The sequence below is a fragment of the Chelonoidis abingdonii genome, chromosome 13 (genome assembly GCF_003597395.2).
Source record: "Chelonoidis abingdonii isolate Lonesome George chromosome 13, CheloAbing_2.0, whole genome shotgun sequence".
Classification (NCBI taxonomy): Eukaryota; Metazoa; Chordata; order Testudines; family Testudinidae; genus Chelonoidis; species Chelonoidis abingdonii.
This window is the reverse complement of record NC_133781.1, coordinates 30,990,674-31,008,486: the sequence shown is the minus strand read 5'-3', so window position 1 is coordinate 31,008,486 and position 17,813 is coordinate 30,990,674. Positions and strand designations below refer to the sequence as shown.

Here is a 17,813-nt window from a genome sequence, read left to right as displayed (position 1 = left end):
AGGAAGAGAGACAAAAGGTCTGGAACTGTATAACAGAAACAGAAGGCTCTAGATGGCATCCATTATGGAGGGGACACTGCCAGGGTGGGTGTCATAAGAAACATGGACACCAGCTCTCTCGACTGGCCAAGTGCTGTACCGACTGCCCATTGGGTGAGAATTACTTCGTTAGACAGGAAAGGAACTCACTCATAAGTAGTGGCTCTAGATTGCAGATTGGATTTTTCTTTTATCTGTAACCAGGAGTTTTCAATCCTTAGACTTGCTTCTATTTGACTCTGTCTTAAGCTTTGTTGGAGAAATGTGTATATCGGCTATGTGCCAGGTGCTAAAGAGAGTGTTGAGCAGAGGCAAAGTGAGTGAACTGCAGGACATTGCTTCCACGGAGGCAGCAAATCTGTGTGCACTGTGTCCAGAAGTCTAGGGCCTGGGCACTCGAGTGTAAGGAAGTGGGGTGTACAGATGGGTCAGAGGGACCTGAACCCCAGGACTGGAGCTTAACTGTGGGGACTATTTCCAGAGATATTGTTGGGGGGGGGAGAAAAAGCTCCAAAGATCTTAGGCAATATGGCGTGGGGTCAGAAGTTTACATTCTTAGGCCTGCTAGCTAGCATAAGTACATGTGATCATTTATCATTTTCTTTTGTTCTTTTGTTTGTGGTACAGGAGGTAATCGATCAAAGGGGGGGGTCAGTAGTATGGGTTAAGGATATAGTTAATTAAAAAATCCGGTAGTTAATGAATTGTAAATGATGAATTGTAGCACCTGTGAACATCTCTGTAAACAAGTAAGGCATATAAGACATGGCAACGGATAGTAATTCGTGCATGATTTGAGAGTTGCATCTCCATGCACCTTATCTGAAATCAAATAAAGTAATACTAGCCTCTCCACTCCGGTGTGGTTATTTGGGGATACGCACACCGGGCAAACGAACCCCAAACGGTTGCTCTCCCTGCAACAATATAGCCACAGATTAATTCTACTCTGGCCCCTGACTTGCTTAGGGAGCCTAAGGGTTGGTGTGTGCATATTGCCAGCCTGCAGAGGGGAAGAGGGGTCCTTGTGCAGGTTTCCTTTGAGGATGAGGACTGATAAGTTAGGTATAGAGAGATCGCTTTTTGGAAAGCGTCCCCCCTCCCATCTTTTATCATTTTCCTGTCTAAGCTCATGTAAGAGCATTGTGATTGTCTGGTTTCGTCCCCGCCATTGTTACTGGGGTCTTTAGTGCACTGGATGAGGGATACCACATTTGCTGTGACGCTCGGAGGACCTTCCAGACCTGGAGAAGAGCTCTGTGTGGCTCCAATGTTTCTCTCGCTCACCAACAGGAGTTGGTCCAATAAAAGATATGACCTCCCCCACCTCGTCCCTCTCATATCCTGGGACCGACATGCCTACAACCACCCTGCACGCAGCACTGCCTGAGCAGGCAGCAGAGAAATGAAACTGAAAGCAGAGTGAGTTTGTAAGTCTTAGAGGCGCCCCCTGGTGAGAACTTCTTTCATTTCTCCCTACAGCAGGGAAGGATTTTGCAGCTTTCCATGTTCCCTAAGGGCTGCAGAGGCAGAATAGGACTGGCTGTATCTGCCTGCAGTGGGGATTGTTTTTATAGCTATTTCTAGGGTAGAGGAATTTTGGGGGTGTGTGTGGCTGTAGATGCACCCAACTGTACCAGCTACAATTTAACACACCTCCAGCAGGGAAAGGAGGTCTCAGAACCATTCCCCACAGCATGACCCCCTGCCCTGGTTGCATATTACTGTCTGCCACTCCCAGAGATGGCAAACGCGATGTGCCTGCAGGGCTGCTGAGCCTATCAGCGAGCAAGCATAGGCTGGCATGAGCTGCATTCCAGTCAGAGAGAAGGGCCCTGAGCTCTTAGGAGATGATAAGAGAAAGAAATCAGTTATCTCCTCCCCCAGGCAAATGCAGCTAGACACTGGAGAAGGTCAGGGCCATGCAGCAGGGATGAGTAAGATGCCAGAAGGCACCGTCTGGCCTGGGAGATATGGAGATGCCTCTCTGAGCACATCTACATCACAAATGATGCTTTACTCAAACTAGCACAGGTAACCATAGTAGAGAACACATGACAGCATGGACTTCAAAGGGCCTCAGTGGATGAGATGTGCAGCCTGACCAAGGTGTGACCAAGAAGCTATCTAAAACCTTTTGTCTCCTTATGTGCCTGAAGATCTCACAGCTTTTCAGTCTTTAATGCACTTATCACACCTCCCCTCAGTTTACAGATGGGAAACTGAGACACAGGGTGGTCCAAGGTCACACACACAACCTGTGGCAGAGCAGGGAATAAGGTTTAGCTTTTATTACAATAATCTGCAACCCATTAACCCCCCCCCCAACTGTTCTATGACTGCAGAGGTGTTAATGGGTCATTTCACATGGAATGGTCCCTTAGACTATCTGCTAACCACTTATGCTAAACCACCTGGTGCAGCAGCTGTGACATTCCGAGGCCTGGTCTATACTAGGGACTTACATGGGTAGAGTGATCTCTCTCAGGAGTAAATCCGCACCCGAGGGAAGTTCTGTACTAGAAACGTACAGCGGTAGCACTCCGTCGCACAGGGATGTGAAAAGGCCACACCTCTGAGCGAAGCAGTTGTACCCATCTAATCCCCAGTGTGCACAGCGCTATGTCGACAGGCCGGCTTCTTCTGCAGACCTACCTATTGTCTCTCACAGAGGCTGATTAACTAGCATCTTCACTGAAGCCCTACAATGCCTTTGTGCTGCTGCAGCATTTGAAGTGTAGACCTGCCCTGAGAGCTGTATCTGTACTGTGCGAACCCACAGCAGGGAGGTGGATTATCTCTGTCAGTGGCTCAACCTTCCCAGACTACGGTACCCCTTTCTGGAGTCCGATTTGTCTTGCGCACCCCCAGGTTTCACCTCACTTAAAAACTACTTGCTTACAAAATCAGACACAAAAATACAAAAAAGTGTCACAGCACATTATTCGTGAAAAACTATTGACTTTCTCCTTTTTACCATTCAGTTATAAATCAACTGAAATATAAATGTTCTTACATTTCAGTGTGTAGTATACAGAGCAGCATAAACAAATCATTGTATAAAATTTCAGTTTGTATTGACTTTGCTCATGCTTTTTATGTAGCTTGAAAGTCCACCCACTGCTAACAGATCCCCCCCAGCCTAAGGGGAAGATCTACAGGATCTCAAAAACCCAACTGATTTCAGGGGACAACTAATAAAAGAACAGGGACAGGAGTGCTGTCAAAGGGTCATAAGAAGGGAGCCTGACGGGGACACCAAGTAGAGAACCCCAGACAGCACCCACTGCTCCTCGAAGGCATCAAGGGAGTTAGGCAGGTATCTCGATAAGTTGGTGCCCCCCCACCCCCGCAGATCTGTGCATACCCCACGAATCCCTGGTTGAGAACCCCTGGTCTGTGCTGATGGGAGATGCCCTCTTGTAGGCATCCAGTGTCTACACTGAAATGCTGTGCCTGCACCACTGCAGTGATTTAAGTGTAGACATACTCTCAATCCGGTTTCCAGGCCTGGAGAAGAGCTCTGTGTGAACAGAAATTGGCCCAATAAAAGCTATTACCTCCCCCCTTGGTCTCATAGATAAGTGTTAGCAGGCTCAGGGCCTTGGACAATACATAAATACAAAACTGTCTATGGGCAGCGCCTGCTGTGGGACTGACCCCCTGACTCCCACTCGTGTGTCTAGGCCCTGGGCACAGCACCGCGTCCCTCCCCTCTCTCCCCGTGGGGGCAAGACACTCAGCCGAGACGAAACGCTTCCCCCCGACGGACGAGGGGGGGGGGGTCCTTGTGTCCAGCCCGCTCTGACCTGCCCTGGCAGCGCAAGTGCTTCTGCCGAAGGAGCCGCTGCATGTGGTGCGCAGGGACCTTTCCCCACCCCCAGCTGTAGCAGCAGCGCCCTGGGGCGCCAGCTCTGCCCGGCCGTTCTGCGCTGCCCGAGGGCGCGTGTAGCGGTCCCTGGCAGCCCGGGGTGCCCAGCCCGAGCGGGTCCGAGCCCTTCGGGCGGCCCCGGCCCGGGTGACGTATGGAAAGCGAAACTCGCCGGCTCTCCAGCGACGCCCACTCGCAGAAACAGAAACTTTGCCGGGTCCCCGGGCAGCGGCAGCCAGCGCGGAGCTCAGGTGAGCGGCCCCAGCTGGGGGCTCGGCCCCCGGGGAGCTCGGCCGGGCTCAGCACTGGGGGGGGGGCCAGCCCCCGACGCCCGGTCCAGCCACCGCATCCGCTGGCGGTACCAAGAGGGGGCTTTGCAGAGGGCACGGACCACTGGGTCAGGACCCATGTGCCGCTGCCACTATGCGCTCAGGGGTGGGGGGGTTCAGACGCTGGAGACGGAGCCGGCGCTGTGGAGGCGGCTGCAGTGCAACTGCGGCGAGGCATTCCTGGCCCCGAGGCGCGTCGGCCAGAGGGAGCAGGGGGTGTGAGTTGCTCGTCCGCGGGCCGGGACAGGCTCCGCGGTCCCCTTTCGCCGCCAGGGCCAGGCGGCTGGGGACAGCTGCGATCAATCACTATCCGATGCACCCTGGGACTTGTAGTCCGGAAACGACTCCTTCCGCCTCGCGCCTTCCTGGGGAAGCAATTTGCATAAAGCGAGCGTTCCCTGCCTTGCCATTGGCCGAGCGGCGGGGTTAATTAGCATGGGCGCTCGGGGATAGGGAGGACGCTCTCGTTATGTGCCTGGCGGGCGCCCGAGGGGCTGCGAGCTGATTTACATGCTGGCCCCGCCCCTGCCTCCCCTCCCCACCCCCTCAGGCAGGAGGGGCTGCAGGTAAGGGGCTGGTGGGGGGTGGGACGGTGCATCCATGGGGGGCTGAGGGGCGTGTGGGGGGCTCTCTCCTCTGTGCAAGGCTGGCTGGGGGGCCCACCCCCACTCGCCTGCCCCAGAGGGGCGGTGGCAGCAGCAGGGTGACCCTGCTGCCCTGGGCTGGGGGAGTCTCGGCTGGGGGGGCCCTTTGTAACCTTTCCTGGCCAGGGCAAGTATTGTGGCCCCTTGGCCAAGCGTCATGGCCCTGGGCTTCCCTCGTTGCAGCATGTATCTGTGCTGTCATCCCACCCTTCCACCTCGGGGCCTCGCAGGTGCAGCCCTGCCCCCTACATGCCTCCTGCCAAGTTCCTTTGTCCACAGTTTAGGCCATGCTTGTGGTTATCATTCTTCTTCTGCTTTATTATTTGCAGCGCAGTAACGTGCCTGAAGCCCCAGTCCTATAGCGCTGGGTCCTGTACACTCACGACAACAAGCCAGTCCCAGCTCCAAAGAATTTAGGGCTGGATTTTCAGTTTAAGAATTCAGAGCATTTTTTCTCTCCCATGTTGCTGTTTTGCAAAAATAATGCAAACAGGCAAAACTGACTCTACAGCAAATGTCACCAAAGGCAAATAAGCAAAGTGAAGGGGAAAAGAGATTGGGGGGAGGAAGCTGTGTGTGTTTTGCAGTTTGTTTGTTTTGTGCACAATGGTCTTGTTACCACATGCACACAAAGGAAAGGAAATAGTGGGTTACATTTTACAAATCTGTATTTGAGTTAAGTCTGTATGCGCACATTCTGTGAATGATTTAGGCTCTTAAAACAGTTTTCATTAATTTGTTTTGCTTCAAATATTTGCACTTGCTTTTTTAAATAAATGAGCTTATCAACTGAAATCTCTGTTGCTTGTGAGGTGTGGGAAGCAGGGAAGTTGTTTCATTTTATGCCCAAGTAATGGTTTGTGAGGCCTTGAAACATTGCCTGTCTGACCTCTGTTGCTTTCACAGTTTCTCAGTGTCCTGAGTGTGAAATTTAGCAAGGGCCCAGGGTCACTAATAATCAATCAATGTTTTGCTGTCTCTCTTAACCATTTGGGTGTGTCTCTCTGCCTGCTTTGAAACAGGTGGCATAAAACTTTTCCCTGAGGCATCAGTGTGCGGGTATGAAGTGCCCTAAATGTGACTACATTTCTCAAGATGCTTCTCCCAACTTCTGCAGCAGCTGTGGATTCAGGCTGGTCCCCCACATCAGCACACAGAGTAAGGAAAAAGGTAGGAGGATAGGGGTAACTTGGGTTTACTGCTTGGCTGACTGTAGGCTATTGCAAAGAGGCAAAGTTATTTGACATGTACACATGATGACATGCAGATAGTACTTAAGCAGCAGAGGTGCTCTAAACTGTATGTAGCCTTCGTCCCCGAATCAGACATTGCCTGTGGGGTCCCATATCCCATATGCTTGGTATACCAGATCTGAGCAGAGTTGGCAAATAGATCGGAGAAGGTGGGGTCCACTGGAACATGCTCAAGCCTTGCCACTTTGAGCCCAAGCCACCAAACAGGGAGGGGTGAGAATATCCTAGTCCTAGTAGCCAGGACTGGAAGAAGTCACTGGGCTTCCACTGGTGGGGTGACCCACATGGTGTTGGGGCATCCCTACTGGAAGAACCTAACCCTGGTCCTGGCCCCAAAGCAAGAGAAGTACAGAGTGAGGTGGTCAGTGGGAGGAGGGGGCACTCACATCTGGCTGTGAGGTGACCTCCCCCCCATTGCTGCACAAACCAGATTGGCTGGGGGTTGAGTGCCACTCCAGAACAAGGACACAGACATAACTATGGACCACCTGGGAGAGTTTGAGCCAATGAGCAAGTGGAGGAGGGAGGGGGGCGGGGACGGACAAGCCCAGGAACTGATAAGACTTGTAGAGAGAACAAAGAAAGAGCGGTGGGAAAAGTAGCAGTGCTGAGCTGGGGCAGAGAGACACCCGGATGGACGCAGGCAGAGCTGAACTAGGAGCTGCCTGGAGGAGAGACAAAAGGAGACTGTTAGGGATGCACAGGCTGGAGCTTCCAGGCCAGCTGATACCAAGTAGCAAGCAGCAGAGAGCACGGACAGGTTGGACTGACCCAAGGGTGTTGTGGTTGCATCGACACAAGGCAGAGAATTTGTGCATGTCTCGCTTGGTGTGGGGGTAGGGGTGGGCTGCGTGCTGTATCAGGGCAAGGGAGTTTGTGTAACCCCTGCTAGAGATCCTGACCTGGGAATGCCCCTGGCTTTGCTGGGTTGGATAAGTGTTGTGCTTTTGTAAAACATGGTACTTGTTCCAAGGGTTACCTCTGATCCCCTGGAGAGAGGGTTGGAGTCTGTGCAGAGGTGTGTGGCTGGGACCTGTTCCCCAACCCTGGGAATCCCCCACCTGACAATGGGCAGGGTGAGAATCAAGTTGCCTGCCTTGTCTCTACCTTATTGTTACTTTTTACTGCAGTTGCACGCTTAGACGTGTGGTGTGTTGGGCACTGTGCCAACAAAAGATTTTTTTTTTTAATTGGGTTTTTGCTGTTTCCTGCTTTAAGGTTGATAGAGGAGTCCTGAAACATTGGTGCCAGAAGCTGGGAATGGGCGACAGGGGATGGATCACTTGGTGATTCCCTGTTCTGTTCGTTCCCTCTGGGGTACCTAGCATTGGCCATTGTTGGAAGGCAGGGTTCTGGGCTAGATGATCCATTGGTCTGACCCAGTATGACCGTTCTTATGTTCTTCTTTTTGTTTTTATATCTGAAATTTTCGGATTGCTTTTTACTTTAGAAATATCTGGAGTGTTAAGGCTGCTCTTCATTGGTTTGGCAGGAATACACAAAGAGCTCTAATGCCTTACACTGAATCGGCAGCAGGTGCCGAATCTTTAAGCAGGTTCCTTTTCCAAATGTTAAATAATCACTGAAATTAAATAGTTGCTAATAAAACACACACTATTTTGAGCAGTTTAATTGAAAATCCCTTCTCTCTCAACTGCTCAGCTTTTAGTCCAGAGCAAATGTATCTCACCTCTGCACTAGTTGTCTGATTATCATCATAGTGTAAAATGTAATGGGGTTTAATTCAGGCCTCAGCCAAATGGCTTATCAATGTTTTCATTCAAATCTTTCTGCTTTAATGTCGTTTAGATGCCATGGCAATTTGAGGAGACAAAACCAATTCAGTGTATGTGTTATGAATTGTACTGAGAAGACACACAGGGAAATGTAAACTTAACTTCCCTACAACACTAAATGCAATAATTAAATTGAAGTTACAGTGGAGATCAGATGAATGAATTAGGGAATTAACAGCATAAATTAAAATCAATAATAATTCAGTAAGAAAGTAGATTGAGATTGCTGCTTTCTCATTTACCTGGACTTTTTGAGGTTGCAATTTGAGCTGCTAATACCCCTCACTCTCCTGCCTGAGGCCACGTCTATACGACGCGCCATTTCGGCGCGTTAAAATCGAAAGCTCTGGGTTCGATATATCGCGTCTCGTCTAGACGGGGATATATCGAACCCAGAGCGCGCTTACATCGATTCCGGAACTCCACCAAAACAAACGGAGTTCCGGATTCGACTTTGCGAGCCGCGCACATCGATTCGGCGCGGTGAAGACGGGTGAGTAACTCGATTTTAGATATTCGATTTCAGCTACGCTATTCCCGTAGCTGAAATTGCGTATCTAAAATCGAATTTCACGCGTCGTGTAGATCGGGCCTTGGATCTCGCAAGTGAATCAGGGTATTGCAGCTTTGCACTGCAGCTGCATTGCACAATCCTGGTAGAGCATGGTCAAGCTTAACCTTTGGTTCACTTTTGGGGCCTCCCCTCCAACGGAAGTTTCTCCACGGCATGTGTCTGGGCTCACAATCCTATTTTTCTCCTGAGCAAGTGAGAGCAGGGAAACAACAGAAGATGACTCCATCAAAACCGTACAACTCCTTATCTGGATTAATAGTTAGGGACTGACAAATGGGTCTCTGGACCTTAAGGCCTAGCCACTTCCTTAGATCTGACTTGTAGCCCGTTGCCTTTTGACCTACACAATTGTCAGTGCCCCTTACTCATTCAAACCTCACATTTCAGCAATGACACCTATGGCAAGTCTGCACTATAAAATTAAGTCAACCAAAGTTACGTTGGCTTACAGCCCCACAGTATTTAAATTACTTTTTCATGTCCACACTACGCTCCTTGTGTCAGTAGTGTGTGTCCTCATCAGGAGCGCTTGCACCGATTTAACGGTTAGTGTGGGGCATTGTTGGATGTCTTCTGAAAGGCAGCAACAGTCAATGTCAGCAACACAGCATCTAAACTGACACTGCGTCAACCTAAAGACATCCGCCTAGGCGCTGGGCCTCTTGTGGAGGTGGCGTTATTAAGTCGGTATAGTGGGCAGCTACATTGGTGGGAACTGCACTTCAGTGTAGATACTTACAGAGTTATGTCAACATAAACTGCTTTACATCAACCTAACTGTAGCACAGGCCAGGCCGTAGGGCCGCACAGCCCACAGTAAGAAATTACTGGACTGTCACCTGTGGTTTGACAAGGTGAAGAAAGTGAAAGGTCGTCTTGCTCTAACAAAGCCCAAAGACAAAACTGCTTCAAAGCTGCTTTTGAGATTCGGTTAATATAAAAACAACGAGAAGTCCGGTGGCACCTTAAAGACATCTAAACAGATCTGTTAGTCTCTGAGGTGCCACTGACTCCTCATAGTTTTTGTGGCTACAGAGTAACACAGCTGCCCCGATACTTGTTAGTATAAAGTCATTACAAATAGATTAGACTGAAGTTGATACTTACACTGCTATAGAGTGGGTGCCCTACAGAACAAGCCTTTCAGCCGAGACAGTCACAGGGCTTGTTTGGGATGTAAAACACACATGGAATTGTTTCTCGGGTCCTTTCGGGCCCCTTCCATGCCTCACGAAGGAGAGAACAAGGGCACAGCTGTGATTTCTATCCACCTCCTTTGCAGGCCACTTTCTGTATTACATTTGTTACTTAAGCCCCCATTTTACTTGTAGATTTTTTATATGTGTTGTATTTGTTGTTGTTGTTTTTTTGGGGTGGGGAGGGGGAGGAGATTTTATGCTTTGACTCTTGTGATTTATTTACGTTCTTGGTGTTCTCTGTGGGGCTAGATAAGCTCCTGGGCTCCATTGGCTTTGCCTTTCATACCCACCTGCGCACACCAAGGGCCTGCTCACTTCACACTCCACAGTTCTGCCCTGAGGATTACGCAGGAGGAAACTGGTAACATCTGTGATACAGTGGTGAATGCACCACTCAAGATGATGCTGCATAAAGCCATGGCACATATGGGAAGCCAAAAGGGAGGGTGGGGTGGATTTCTGGACTGAACAGAGGAAGGGATGCTTTAAGATTTCAGCCTCGGGCCTGAAATATACTTTCAGGACCAGCCCTCTCTAATCTCCTTTCTGGCAGTATAAGTTCAGCAGCTTGTGCTGTTTTGGAAATGTGATGCAAGTGGTCTCAGAGTGGGGCTTCCAGTTGAGTCATTTTCACTGGCCCTTCTCTCTTAACCTTGGTTTAGGGCTGAGAATTGCGCCTTTCCTCCCTTCTGAGATTATTTCCAGTGTTCTCTTCAGAAAGGGGTGTGGAAGCAATGTTCATGTCTCAGTCCATGCATTTATTCAGCATTTGTGATTTTCCTTCTTCCTTTCCCCCACTCTGGTTGAGAATTACGTTTTGTCTCCTCCTTGTTTCCTCACTGTAAAATTAATAGAGAACTTTTTCTCAGTTGTAGGAAGTGGAGATGTAAAGCCAGCTCCAGTCCCTGAATGGGAAGTGGAGAGTGGGCGAGAACTGAAGGTAGAGGGCACCTTCTCAGTGCCAGCTGCTGATGGACAACCACTGGCCAAAGAAACACAGGGAAAGCCAGGAGAGCTGCTGTCACAGAGCTTGGGGACTCAAAGCGGTGTCTCAAAGAAGAAAGTGAGTATGTCGGAATGCGCTTGTGCAGACTGTACTGTGCAGAGACCTTGAGGAATCTTCCCATTTCCCTACAGTATTGGAGTGGGTAAGGACACCGGGTGCCGAGTAGCATGATCCAAGCAAATAACTCCTCTGCTTTCTCTCTCATTTACAGAATGGGGCACCTATTACTAATGCTTTTTGCTCAGGGTCTGGAACCACTAACTGCATTTTTTTAAAGGAAATCTGATACATATTTTAATATAATAAATTTTGTAGCAAATGGTGTCTCAGTATATGTCGCTGACATACTGAATCATACAGCTTCCCCTTACAATATGTTTCCAGCAATAATAGAATCAATGAATGATACAGGAAAGCTTCAGGATTAAAAATCTGTCTGTCCCAAGTCAATAGCTGCTTGTTACGGGATTTTTCAGCCAATGCTGCTACATTAGGCGGGGTCTGCACTAGAAACCTTTGCCGGTATAATAATGTTGCTTAGGGGTATGATCTTTCTGATATGTGTGTACCAACAAGAGCCCTAGGGTAGACTTGGTTATGCCAGCCAAAAATGCTTTTGACGTTATAGCTTACTTTCTTCAGGGAACTGGTGTAAGAAGCTATACCAGCAATAGCACTCTTTGCTGGTATTGTATAGCAAAACCTTTCTCATGTGGACAAGTCCTTTAATGTCAGATTCTCATATTGCTGAAAACTTTAAATGCTTGGGAAAACAGATTCTCAGAGTTACTTGGATTTCAAATCCTCTTTTATCACAACTTATAGCAGAGGACTTAAAAAAAAAAAAAAATTGTTCCAAGCTGCCTCTTTAATGGTGACTTCATAACGCTGACAGGTTTATTAAATTTCAGAATATTCTAATTGAGACCCCCAAGACATTTTAAAAAAAACCCAACATACCTCTGTTTTCAGTTTTGTGTGAGTTAACAAAATCTCGCGTGAACAGAGAAACTTTACAGCTGCTATCATAATCAGAATGTTTCTAGATTCTAATTAATATTTTATGGTAACTTATCTCATTCAAGGAATTGGAGCTTCATGTGGTAAACATTATCCCAAAATTATTATACAACAAATAATACTTACACAACAGTAGACAATAAACTATTTTGTGAAATGTCATACGCCAGAATATATGTGGAGGGACGAACAAGGAACTTATTTTGTAATATAATTTTGGCAGAAATACCTACAGTTATGCATTTTTGTCACTGGCATAGTATGTTCCCTAATTTTATTGGGGTGTGGTCGGAGTGTGTTTGGCTGTTTTGGGTTTTGTTGTTGTTCTTAAACCTGTAACTTCCAGCAGTGTGATTTTTGTATGTAGATAAGTGAAGATGATAACAGCTAAACAAATTTCACTGAGACTTTTGAACTGCCCACTTAAAACCTGGGCTTTCTGTGACGGTCAGAGAGCAATACACTTGCAGGGTGAAATTCATCCAGTGTAGCCCATAGGGCTAGCTTGCTGGTTTGCTTTATTATATCCTGCCTATTAGCTACTGGTTTGCTCGTTTGGTTGTATTTTGTTTGGTTTACTCTGTTGTGTTTGGCTGTAACGCAAGGAACCTACAGGTCTGTATCCTGTATGATTGGTGTCAGCAAGTTAGTATAAGTATAGTGAAGTAGGCTTGTGACCTTTGACATAGATAAATGGCCTAACAGTCACCCCTTAGACCTGGTCTACAGTGTGCGCGTGTGTGTGTCTTAAGTTACGCAACTTCAGCTACGTGAATAACGTAGCTGAAGTCGACGTACTTAGATCCACTTATCGCGGTGTCTTCACTGCAGTAAGTCAATGGCTGATGCTCTCCCGTCAACTCTAGACTAGACGCGATAAGTCGACCCCTGGTGGATCGATTGTTGCCCGTAATGTAGACAAGTCCTTAGACATGTCTACTGAAGAGTAGGAGTCAGAACTCAGTGGTAAACAGTGACCACAGGGAACATTGCAGGAACGTGGATGTAACAACCATAAACCAGTTCAGGCAAGAAGTGGCAGGTCTGAGAATGAGCTAATTGGCATTAATATGTATAGATATGTTAGGCTATAGAATAAGTGCACTCCAATATTATGTGGGTGAGGACGTTAGATTTGGGCCTGGAAGGTTGGGCATTGGCATGAATATTCATGATAGTGCTCAGGCCCTTTGAAGGGCAAACCACCACATGGAATTATTATTCTGTTACTTCTTCCTCTTCTTTTGAGTTTTAGCCTTTTTCTTTATCTTTGAGTCTTTCAGCTGTCGATTGTTAACTTAGCTACTCAGCATTCGACCCTTCAGCTCTATTATTCATCAGTCTTGGGCACTGAGGAACCTGGACCGTCAGACCCATTTGGCAAAAGGATGGCCATACTGGGTCAGACCAAAGGTCCATCTAGCCCAGTGTCCTGTCTTCCGACAGTGGCCAGCCAGATGCCCCAAAGGGATTGAACAGAACAGGTGATCATCAAGTGATCCATCCCCTGTTGCCCATTCCCAGGTTCTGGCAAACAACAGAGATGGTGTCCCTAGCCTGTAACACCCCTGTAGTCACAGGATAAAAAGGAGTGTTAGTTACAGATTGTTTTACCATAAAAAGCCATAAATCCATGGGAGCAACATGTCTACAACACTGCATACAAGTATTTCCATTGTCCCTTTGGTTCTGGTAGGGACTGCGGTGCCAGATTCCTTGCACAGTCTCTCCTTGTCAAGTGTCGCATGTTGGTGAGCGAAGTGGTAGTTGGAGAGGGTATGCTTTCTCCCCGCCCCCAAGTCTCACGCACTCGCCAGATAACGTTCATAAGGAGCAGCAGGGAAAATTTGACTTGTTTCAAGTAGGGAAAATTGAGAAATAATTTTATTAAAAATTGCCCATGCCATAAACTAAAAATGCAAGCTGCAAATAAACACTGCAGTGTAAAGTGCTACTCACCCTACCCTGACAGATAAATATTGATTAGCAATTGTATCTCACTTCCTGATCTCTCTGAAAGTGAAGCCATTTTTCAACAGACAGAAAAAGCTGCAAGCGGTGTAGTCTGGAGTGAGTTGAATGATGCTAATCCCCTTTCCAGAAAGAGGAGAAACCAGTCCAGTTTGAGGATAGCAGCTTATCTCCTGCAAGTCCACAGCAGGTAGTTCTCATGAGTAGTTCCTCTACGTGGAGCAGCCTAAGCAAGCGCATTCCCCTGAACCCCCAATTACTAGCACAGGTGTCTGTTCTGGGTCCACAGTTGGATGCCAGTCTGAAGTGATTAAACTTAATAACTGCTGTCAGCAGTTCCTGAATGGTCCCTCCCTGACGCATTGGGCAGAGCCAGTGTCTCTGTAATTCCTCTGTATACATAGTTCTGAATCTGGGACCAGTCTCTGGTCACAATCTCTGTGCTGGCAAATGAGGCAGATGGATTTGTTGTTTCTCTCCTTTCATCACATAGCTCTAAGTCTTTCCTTCCTCCAGCTTAACAGGGTGCTTTGTAATAGCTGTCCATGTCTGTCCACATTCACCATTGCTCTCCCGCTGTTGTTTGTGCTTGGTTACCTGCGACCCAGCTGTATGATCATCAGAGTGACAATCTGAAGCATAAGGTGGGAAGACCTTTGTTTTTTTTCCCACCTGCCTGAGTTTAAAACCAGCAAATACAGTGAATCTGACCTGGGTTTGATAATTTTGACTGGCAGGTGGGTGAGGAAGCAAGCCAGTTAGTTTTGAAAGAGGTCATAAGAGGCTTCTCAGCCAAGAAGAGCCTGGCTTCAGAGAAACCCACAGATATCACACTCACTTTCAGCTAGTGTGTCCCTTTCATTGCTCCAAGCACTTTCATCTCACCAGAACCATTATTGTGTGTTGTGAAACTGAGCTTTTTATTTCGTATTCTCAGTAGGGGGCGTTGAACAGAATGTGTAAAATTCTTTAGTTTGATACTTGTGAGAGTGACACTGCTACTTTGCGGTAGCAGCAGTTAAAACTGTTCTAAGAATTTTTGTATCAGATTTGGTTTCTTTATCAATAAGAAGGGGGGGGGGGGAAGCCTTTCCTGCCTACACACAGCCCCCTCCTTACATTGCGTGGACCCTCGATTTCACCTTCCCCGAGGAGTGAAATACTCTAGTAAATACAACCAGCTGTAATAATGGAGGAAGTGAGAAGCTGGCAGGAAGGCTTAGACAGTGTCCTTTTCAGAGCATCATAATATTGTATATTTTGTACAGAACTTTTCATTCTGACGGTTTTCCCCCAAAGACCTTTACCAACCATAAATACAGGACTCCCTTCCTCATTCATGAAATGCAGCAAACTCTGAGCTGGAATATATATAAAACTGCGGTTCTGTACCTGCAAGAATGTAGGACATGAAGTCAGGAAGAGTTAAGGTATCCACTTAAAATAGCAGTGGTTAGGTCAAATGCAGTTACCTAGTTTAGAATTTGGTTAGGACTCGCTTAGTTTTAAGTAGCTCACACAAAGCATTTTCCTTCTCTCTGAACTAAGGTAGGATTTTATTTTTTCCCCCTCCTGTTTCTCTTTGCCTTTAAAATCAGAAAGTGATGGCATAAGCAAGGATGTTTTAGGGTTTGGGGTTGGAGTGTGACAGAGACGGACCAGTTATTCTGTCTCCACCTACTGGGGACACAGGGATTGAGGACATACCAACTATGTTAAGGGAAGCAGTGAATACAGAATTTCCCCACTATGAGTAAGCAAGGATGTGTGTGTGTTTTACTTCCCTACATAGAAAAAGAGAAAGAGGAATAAGAGTAAGAAGAATCCTTCTGACTCTGGGATGCAGGACTCTTTGACCTCTGTAAGTTCAGCACCTTGTAGTCTGGACTCTCCTTTGAGCTCAGAATTGGCTGATGCAAAAAATCCAGCACAAGAAAGCCAAATTCAAGAGAATGAAGTGGCCAAAGCAGAGGCTGAGTCATCTCCCTGTAACAACGAAAGTCAGATTAAAAGTGACCATTCCTTATGCCCCTTGGGAAGTGAGGGTCAAAGTCCAGAGACGATTGTGGAAGACAATCCCAGCAGCAGTGACACCAGGCACCAGTCAGTGCAGAATGGTACCAATGATGAGCTTGCTCAGCCTGCAGGCTCCAGAGCTGCAGAAGAGAAGATGAAAGATGAAAGTTCCCCAAGTGATGGACAGATGGCCAGAGAAAATAAGGGTTCCGACAAGAAGGAAAGTGAGAGCAGCCCCACTGAAGTTGACCAGCCTTCAGAAAATAGATCAGATACCCAGACATCAGAGGGAGACAGCGATGCACTGGCTTCCAAAGAGGGAGAGAGTGTATCCCTAGGGTTTTGCTCCAATATGGAAGCACCTGCGAGTAAGGATTCAAATTCTGATGCAGACCATCAGAGTCAGAAGAAGAAAGTCTCCTTTCCTGAAGCTGAAACAACACAGAGCAGGAAAGTCGAACAAGAGAGCAAGCAGCAAGCAAGTGCTCCAGTTTCAAAGGTAAACTGCCAAATAACCATGTGATTATGTTGGAATAAGTTTCCTTCTTTTGAACTTTGAAATGGTTACTGCAGTAAAATGAAGCCTGTTCATTTCTGCCACCCCAGTCGAACAACCTGAGGAGATAGGGAGGAAGTAAGGGGTGCTTTGCAGCATCTTGCCAGTCTGTTTGCACAGGTGTATCTTACATCTGTGAACTTCTCTGTTCACCTTTGGTTAGTTCCAGGGGTGCAAGAGTTGCCCTTAGTACAAGAATAGCTATACTAGTAGTCCAAGTGCCTCTCCATTGCTGGGTGATTTACTAAACCATCTTGGGGTTAAGTCTTCTCCTCCCCTCTCCAAAGCCCCCCATTGGATTCAGCTTTATCTCTGAGCAGAACTTTATTCAGTGAAATGAGTGTAATTTTTGGCATTGCTCGTGTCAGTTTTCTCTCCGTTGTTAATGAAGTGGGTACAGGTGTTAAATGGCTCAGAATCCCTGTCAATTTTTCCCCACAGAACTTGAAAAACACGTGGTATTGAACTTTATCTCGTGGTCCAGTTCCCACCTCTTCCTCCATTCCCCAATCTCACAGCAGAGCTCAGCACAGTCCACACGCTACAGAAATGCATATACATTGCCTGTGTTGCTTCATTATGCTGGCTTTACACCCCCTCTGAATGTGGGGTTCAGTCCCAGAATGGACCTGTTGAATTGCAGATATTTTCTCTCCCTTTATACCCCTTCCTCCAGGAACCTATGACATGGTGACTTCTGCCAGTCAACATTGGCATTCAATTCCATGTAAAACCTGATCAGAGCACTCTTGCAGCTCTGGCTGTTAGGTTGGTCAGAAGATTCGCCTTTGTTTCCTCTGGCCCTGGGGAATGACAAACCGACCAGTCTTTGTAACTGAACATAGCCCTGGTGCAGAACACTAAATGCAGGCCCAACTGAATCAGTTTTGAATTGGGTTGTTTGACATGCAACATCATACTTTAGATATCGCATGCCACCTTGAACAAATCCGGTTGGTTTCTATTAAAGTCGTGTCATTGAGGTTCACTGCTTTTGATTCATTCTGTGCGTTTGTGTCACAGAACATGGAAGTGGTAACCAAAGGAATCCCAAGAAAAGGGACACCCAAAGAAATGGAAAAGAAGACAAATCAAACCAAGGCGATTGAAGCTCCTAAAACAGATTATGCAGCAGCTGTTTCAGGCAATAATAAGAAGGACAAGAAGCAGCAGAAAAATCAGGAAGCAAATGCAAATAGAATTAAGCCAAGGTAGGGTATGCCCCCTTTTAAAGTGCTGTTGAAAGTAATGAGGGCCAGCCAGTAGCTGCTATTGGGTAATTGTAGATGGGTTTTCTTCTGTTTCAGCATAGACTAGGCTTAAAATAAAAGCTTCCTAGTGTTTGAATTATTCACAACTTTGCAAGCCAAGTGGCTGATTTTTTGTGTGTGGGGGGCTTCTCCGCTTTTGCACTTCAATGGAGTTACGCCGAGGGGAGGGGTTCTCCCATTGCTGTAGGTGATCCTCCTCCATGAGAGGTGGTAGCTAGGTTGACCGAAGAATTCTTTTGTCAAACTAGCACTGTCTACATGGGGACTT

The 17,813-nt window shown here is 47.3% G+C and overlaps 1 protein-coding gene across 7 annotated transcripts in view; it reads left to right on the top strand.

The window, feature by feature from the left end:
- Positions 1–3,925: 3,925 nt before the first annotated feature.
- RNF213 (ring finger protein 213) overlaps positions 3,926–17,813 on the top strand; it is an 84,225-nt gene continuing 70,337 nt past the window's right edge. For 5 of the 7 annotated variants that reach the window (XM_032797225.2, XM_032797223.2, XM_032797224.2 and 2 more), the window contains exons 1-5: positions 3,926–4,161; positions 5,906–6,053; positions 10,575–10,768; positions 15,495–16,217; positions 17,298–17,485. In XM_032797225.2, the coding sequence (XP_032653116.1) occupies positions 5,945–6,053; positions 10,575–10,768; positions 15,495–16,217; positions 17,298–17,485 (1,214 nt within the window). In that variant the 5' untranslated portion in view covers positions 3,926–4,161; positions 5,906–5,944. Of the gene's footprint in view, positions 4,162–4,691; positions 4,806–5,905; positions 6,054–10,574; positions 10,769–15,494; positions 16,218–17,297; positions 17,486–17,813 lie in introns of those variants that run through there. The other 2 variants (XM_075071911.1, XM_075071912.1) reach the window with 2 other exon arrangements.